The sequence below is a fragment of the Manduca sexta genome, chromosome 17 (genome assembly GCF_014839805.1).
Source record: "Manduca sexta isolate Smith_Timp_Sample1 chromosome 17, JHU_Msex_v1.0, whole genome shotgun sequence".
Lineage (NCBI taxonomy): Eukaryota > Metazoa > Arthropoda > Insecta > Lepidoptera > Sphingidae > Manduca > Manduca sexta.
Genome location: NC_051131.1, coordinates 13,327,798 through 13,335,716, shown reverse-complemented (window position 1 = coordinate 13,335,716; position 7,919 = coordinate 13,327,798). Strand labels below are relative to the sequence as shown.

The following is a 7,919-nucleotide window of genomic DNA, read 5'->3' as shown; positions in this document are numbered from 1 at the left end:
CCTAGCGGTCTTGCACGCAGCACCTGACTCCGGACAAAATGAAGCCTCGAAGCATTCGCTGCATGAAGTTCTTTTTGACCCTCTTCAACATCGTTGTTATTGTGAGTTGCATTTATTTTGCTAAATAGATTTAAAAAAATAAATGAAATATTGTGATGTCTATCTATTAGGGTTCTAAGAATTGAATTATGTATTTAGTTATGATTAATTTTCTTACACACGTCGATAGTAAACGCTAGGCTTTTTGGATTTTTAATTACTTTTAAGCCGCATACATCAAATTGTAATATTCAAATGCTAATAGTAGTTATTCAAGTCAAAATAATATTCATAAATATTCAAAGCAAACCTTTAATGTACTTCTATTTGAAAAGCTTTTTAAAGTATTTTGGTCCGTCACGCGTTATTTTAAGCAACGGTGTTTCATATACTCTAGCATGAATATAGTTATAAAAGCAGCGGAGTAGATTAGTCATCTGCCATTATTAACACTTACCTTCTAATTATCCATAATCTAGCTTAAACAATAACAAGCCTACTAAATTATTAAAAATTATATTGATTGCCTAGTTAGCTGATGCCTTATAATTAGATGATTGTTCTTAATTTGATTTTGCTATCGCAAAAGTTAATCGACAGATACGTAGTTATTTTTTTATAAAAAGTTTACGCTGTACGTTATAATAATGATTATTAAATTTTAAAATATCGAATATGCTTCAGCGATCGATTTATCACCCATTTATTTAATTATAACATTTTATGCGATATTGTAGTTGCATTCAACAAATTACACGCTGCTTTATTAATAAGGAGAAAAAGAAAGAAAATTTTAGGCTTTGTGTTATTTTACCAAACTGTCTAGTATGGTTCTCTATCACAACAAAAAAATAATTTTAATTAAAAAAAAAGAAATGGACCATACAGGGTCCTGATAACAAATTATATTAAGACGTGTAAGATTTTATTTTATTTGGAACTCAAAGCGAACTCCATTTTTAGCTATTCGGACTAATCCTAATGGCGATATGCGTGATGAACATGCGTGAGAAGAAGTCCAGGCCGGACCAGCAGTCTACACTGTCGAAGGGAGTACTGTCCTTCCTCCTGACCCTGAGCTTGTGCCTCGTGGTGACAGCCATACTAGGCTGCATTGGCGCTGTGAGAGAGCATGTGAAGATTCTTTATGTGGTATGTAAAAAAATTGTAAAGTGAGAGACAGGAAGACGAGGGTTTCTTAGAAAGAGTGGGGAAGTGGGGATGCGCAAGCGCAGCCTTTACCTGATATGTGGTTACTACCAGGTAGTTCTTACGAAAATTTAAGTGTTAATAGTTTTGTTCTAATGTTAATAGTTTTGTTTTAAATAGACTTTAGGGAATGAAATTATTTTGATTTTTTTTAATTACATAAAATTTAATCAACCAATTTTATCCTGGAGACATTAAATTCAGTTTATCACCTTAATATTAGAAAAAATTACCTGCTGAAGATGTTGAGTAAAACCTGTAATTTGTCGTAGCACGCGTGCTTCTTCATGTTCCTGGTATCGGTGGAGGTGGTGGTGGGAGTGGGAGGAGCGGTTCTCAGCGCCTGGGTGGGAGGGAGTAGCGAGCTTAGAGTACAGTTCTACAAGAACGCTACCGTGGAAGACGAACCTTCAGGACATTACGATTTCTGGGACAGCTTGCAATCTGAGGTAGGTATTTTCAAGATTTTAATAATTATTTATTACCACGCCTATGTTCAGTAATAGCCGGCGATAGTCTGATTGATTGATTTGTAATATAGAATGAAATATATATTGTGTTTAATTTCAAACGTTTCGTTAGATTTGATTTGATAATTCTTGGATCATATGGATTTTTGCTATAGCTTTTAGTTTTTCAAAGCAAAGTGTTTGTAAAGTTCTACGAAAGTTTTATATATTTTACAAATTTTTATTAGAGCTGACAGTAATTATGGGTTCGAATCAAATAAATTTAGTCCCTCACCAATGTATCCGGAATCCTTTATCCTCTAGCACCAATGCTGCGGTGTTGATGGGCCGCAGGACTACGCTATCCTCAACCGTGACATCCCAGCATCCTGCTGCTCCCGGGCCCATCCCTTAAGAGAAGGGGGAGCTAGGAGACACCTGCATGCGACCTGCCTCTCCGAAAAAACCTACTATGCTAGAGGATGCGAAGAAGTGCTGCGGCAGAAGAAAGCCACGAAAGGAAATATATTTATCGTCACAGGAGTTGTTTTTGCTTTACTAGAGGTGAGTGAGTTTAGGACAGATTCTGTTAATTTATGCTCGCCTAGTAATAATTAAACATGGCTTCTTATAAAGTTGATGGTCGGTAGAAATTTTTTGATTGACTCCATGTTGAAGAAAGTTGAACCAACGGATTGAACGAAACGGATAAGTTTAATGAGATGAAGAGATCCATGGTGATATAAGCAAACTAGTTATAACCACTGATTCTTGCCGATGTACCTTTGTCTTTATAACATTGTTTATTTTCAGATACTCTGTATCGTCGTAGCATTATGGATGGCGCGTACTATACGAGTGGAACGCAGGAAACTTCAACAAAATTTACAAGCGCACTTTGAGACTTAAAATGTATATTAAAGGCATCGATCTGGCTGCTGATATTATCAAGATCAACTGTATGCAGCAGTGGCTAAAGGTGAAATTTTCCAAAAGGGAACCCGATACAACATGTACAACATATACGACATATAGGTATACATGAATGTTGACTGCAAATCATTCTCATGATAATTAAATTTTAATAAAGGGACGCCGACAGAAATCGGGTTATATGGACCCTTCACCACTGGCATGCAGTCGTATCAATGTCCTGCAGTCTGAAAAAATAGCTATCGTAGTTGTAGTCTGTATGAAGCGCGCGGAAATAACTTCGGTCCAAGCATGCAAGCAGATCAAAATGACAATGACGTGGTATTGTTTTTAAATCTAACTACAATTGTTGCAATTGGTCATGTCCACCGCAGGCAGTCAGTAATAACAGTCCTACAGGATTGAAATATAGTATTTTTTGCAACCAATAAACACGAAAGCAACGTAGATAAAATAGAAGTGGAACGCACAGTATTAAATAATTAGATTTTCAAATGTTTTTAAAATAGATTTTTGTACAAGGTAAGTGAATTTAGTCTAATATTAAACTATTTCGTAATTTTTTGATTTATAATAACATCTTTTCTATAAGTATTAAGAAGAGCGTGTGTCAAAAATTATTCTGAAGCTTTTTTATTTTTGTGTTCTCTACGCTTTAAATTTTAATTAGGTTTTAATTATTTAGAGTTTCTTACTCTTTCTTATACTGTGTTCTAAATACATCTTTTCCATATAACATCCGAACTAAACCAATTTTTTTTTGTTTACTTTTATACACATAATCAACTATGTGTGCTTTATTGTACCTGATTACTATTATTTATTGTTTGTAATTGAATAAGTATTATACATTAATTAGAAAATGTTATTATAACTCTTGTAATGTAGTTCTAATTCTAATTTAAGGCAGTTTTTGAAATTTACTATTGGAGTAAGGTTTGCAATATTACGATAAAGAGATATGTCGCGTTTTATGCGATGAATTTATACGAATAGCTCTTTTAATTATAATCTAGGATTAATAGTTACTAATACGAAATAAAAGGATTGTGGAAATAAAGCCATTAAAAATTAGAAAAGATTGCACTAAAGTAGAGACCATATACATGTCAGAACACGTTTAACTACATTAGGTTTCAGCACCCAGAAATAGACATACCACAGTTTGAAATACCAATACAATATACAAAAGCATGTTACAACATGATTACATTAGTTTTTGGCATCCGTAGTCACAGTTCTCTATGGAAAATAGTACTTATTATGTAGGCTTAACTTTTTCTTAAATTCTAATGCCCTTTAATCAATTAATAGTTATACTAATTCAATTTTATGTAGGTACTATTATTATCATTTTTATAGTACACATAAAAATATCTAATTAAAAATAATAATTATTATAACTAGTAGTTGGTATGATGTTCGCTACATAGTATTTTAGCAATACTAGCTTTCAAATAGTTTTCTTACGCTTTTAAAAAAATATTTATAAAAAACAGCCATTTATATTCCGGAACCTTTGTTTATTACAATATTTATGAATTATTAATGGTCGTCTTTTATAAATCAAGTAAGTAAGCTATGCCCGTTATTCATACGCAGGCTTAGAAGCAAACACTAAATCATACTGTGTTTTTGTTAATTAAAAAATTAAATATCAACTAAAAACATTAAAAGGAATAAAAAATCTAATAAGAAGTCCTACCAATTTAAGTAAAAAAGAAATGCTTTGATAACTTCATGAAAATTCATAAAAAAACTAAACAGATACTCACTAGGTGCACAGTTTGATTACGAATATTAAGTAAACAAAATGACATACTTATTGAATTTGATGTGATTTTATTATTTATTAATGTATGTTCGACATTTATTTTTATGTTAACATGCCAGCTTAGGATTCCCGCCATTTTGAAAATCACACGACTATTTGAATTCCTCAATAAACATATGAAATAACAAATACTTAGTCATGGCAAACTTAATATTGTTAAAAATGATTTCATTTATATCTAAAATTATAAGTAATTTGCTTGAATTGTTTAATAATGTCCAGAAACTGCACTTGAAATTAGTAAAACACTTTATTATTTGTTTGTAATAAACAGATGTTACAACACTTCGCAGCAATTATCTTTGGCCATCAAGTGAAACGCATAACATGTGCTGCCCTAAAAAGTTAATTACATACTTAATTCAAGATGGCCGAATCCATTGGTCATTCAGACTTTTTTACGAATTGCATAACAGTGGCATCTTGTTTAATCAATCTGATGTACAAAAATGCTTTATAAAAAGATAGCTGTTAAAGAATAATGAGTAAGTAATAAAAATGATGTAACTGATTTTTTTATATCTGTGGTGTACAAAGGCGGCCATTTTGAAAATTATCGTTTATGCTGAACATAGATATAGTTATTATTATATTTTATTTAAGGTAAGTAATCCATGTAGAACTTTGTAAGTAGGTATAATTGATTAGCATCTGTAGCTGTGCACGAGAAAAATGATTTTAATTGGAAGCCAACTTTTTATACGGATGGCACAAATTTCTATAATAATTTGATATATTTTAACTCATTTATCTGATATTAATATAAGATTCTAGCTGCAACCTGTGATAATAAAAGTAGTTATGTTATTTCAAACAGCTGAAGGCTGATGCCAATTGGGACCAAAATATTTTTGTTGTATTTTTTTTCTGAAATTCACTTTACGTAGACAAATTCGGTGTCTGTCGTAAATAGGTAAGTCGCAAAACATCATTTTTAAGGTAGTATTATAATATGTTTCAGCACTTTCGCCATGTAGGTGTAGTCATTAGTTTTTTATGTATCACTTCAAAATATTATATTTATTGATATTTTAGAAGAAATTTGACGTCAAAATAATGTTTTAATAGTCTTAAAATAAACTTATTTACGACTGGCAAGGATTTATAGAACGCACATATAAGAATATATTTCATCACTTGGCCGTGAAATTTGTAGTTTTCTTAAAGTTTATATTAAACGCACAAAGGAATTGTACCTCGTAGAATAAATTCATCACATTTAAATATGACAGAAGCCACGAATTAAGCAAACATTTTAATTGTATTCTTAGTTAAATATATTTTTGTGTTTTTTTCTTAAAGATTACCTATATTTGCGACAAAAATAAAGCGTAAAAAGAGGTAGAGACTTATAAAGTTGTTTTTCTTGTACTTATATTATGAGAGACTCATTATTTCATACGAAAACCCATTGGTACAAAAAATGTGTATAAAAAGGTGACCCTAATTATTTTCTTTTTTTAATTTGAAATCTTAGCACCTCATTGAAAAATCTTGTCGTTAGTGTAGGATTTAGCTATTAAAATCTAGCGCCCATTATACAGGGAGTAATTAAATAAAATATACTGAAATTACGTACAAAATAAAGGTAGAATTTAAATATTAGGACTGGTAACACTGAGTTGTTGCTCTGTTTTGTCCATATAAATGAGTAAGACCGGGGTGGTAACTATATCAAGAAAGCCCTAATTTTAAGACTATATTTTATATCCGTCCGGATAGCGACTACCGTACACAAGGTATTAAACCCACCATAGAGGCCCACGTAACTGTGTTACATTCCGGGAACAGCCTGTATATCTGGTTTCAAAAGGCCGGCATAATTGTGTCGACTGTTGAGGGGTAATCTCTCGTCAGTCGGCATTCTATTAGCCCCACTCCACTTACCATCAGGTACAGTGGGGTCACTTTGTCGGGCACGTATGAAAAAACTTTGCAAAATCAGTTCGGTTGACTCACTTTTTGAAGATACATATGGTAATGGCGGATAGTGATCACATTATCACACTATCTGGCGATAACGTTGTTTATATGCCACCTCTAACCACATTTAATATTAATTTAAAAATAGTTTACTGTAAGATACTAAAATAAGTTAATACTAAATTAATTTGATAAATTTTAATCTAGGATCACAATGATTTTAATCTGGGACGTGGAAAAATAATCACCCTATAGGTAACTTTTTGAAAATGTTTCTCATTGTTAAAGCGTGTTTAATAAATAATAAATTAATTTTCAAGATTGTAATAGATTTGCTTTTCGAGTTGAAGGCAATATTCACCTGTATTAATCTACATATATCACCATTATGAATCACTTGTAGGTGAATTATGATCACCATTTCGACTTAAAGCATTATCTAATATCTGTTAGATTAGCCGTCTGTTTCACAAATTCTTAGTAAATGCTACTCGTCACATAGAGTAAGTATAAGCCGACTAAATACAAAAATCACAGTCTATGCTCCCAAATACATGGTTATAAAATGAGTATTATGTAAATTACTTGTTTAGTACGATAACTATCAAATAAACTTGAAACTTGTGAAATAGGCTCTAAAAGAAATTCACATTAGTACTATTATCGTCAATAAATTTTTTTCCCGTTTTTCAGTACAGCAGGTATTAAAAATAATTGTTTTTTTGGATTTGCCCGAGTGTTGCTTCAAACATAATTAACTCTTTCACATATGAAATACATTAACAATTTCCAAAAAACACAGCATTTGAGATTATTTGATATATTCCAAGCCAACACACGATGTTAAAGAAAGATCATTCTTGTATATTTTTATTTCTAAATCGTAAGTAATTTCCAAACAGGGCCTAAAAATATCAATATTTTCATATGTTTTTTGGCAGAATGATTCCTATATAGTTTGATTTGTTAACATTAATTTCTTTTTCATTTACAACAGAATTCAAGCAATGAAAACATTTTATTATTATTTTAAGAGTATTTTTGAGGTGCATGCTAATTTTAAGTATTTCTGTACATTACCGCTGCGAAAGATAATAAACGATATAGTTTTACTATAAGTAGCCTCACACTGTTTTGCTATGTTGCACAATTGATTAAATAGCAACTTTTTGTTGCCGCAAAATTAAGAACGAACACCAATAAAGAGAATTAAAAAGTTGCTGAGTGTGTGTTGCGCCTAACTTGTATAAATGTAGAGAAAATTTACGAAATCTGGTTAAAATTTCTATTTATAAAAGAACTTGTTTATTGTAAAACGTATTGACAAATAAAGTCACATGTAGAAGATTTGTAGTTTTATTTGCTTTCAATAGTAAATTGAAATGCAATAAGCCTTTACATACAAAAAAAAAATATTATTATGTAGAGTCAAAGCAACAAAAGTAATAACCTTGATTCCTGATATATTTATTATTCTCATAAAAGAAACTATATTTCCGCAGTGGCAATTGCCATTTTCTAAAATATGTCTT

At 31.2% G+C, this 7,919-nt stretch overlaps 1 protein-coding gene across 1 annotated transcript; it reads left to right on the top strand.

Annotated features, from left to right (window-relative positions):
* Positions 1-7,734, top strand: LOC115450268 (23 kDa integral membrane protein). Its single transcript, XM_030178270.2, has 5 exons — positions 1-101; positions 1,003-1,191; positions 1,521-1,697; positions 2,022-2,261; positions 2,511-7,734. Exons 1-5 carry the CDS (start codon positions 39-41, stop codon positions 2,604-2,606), a joined length of 765 nt encoding a protein of 254 aa, XP_030034130.1. The 5' UTR covers positions 1-38; the 3' UTR covers positions 2,607-7,734.
* The last annotated feature ends 185 nt before the right edge of the window (positions 7,735-7,919 follow it).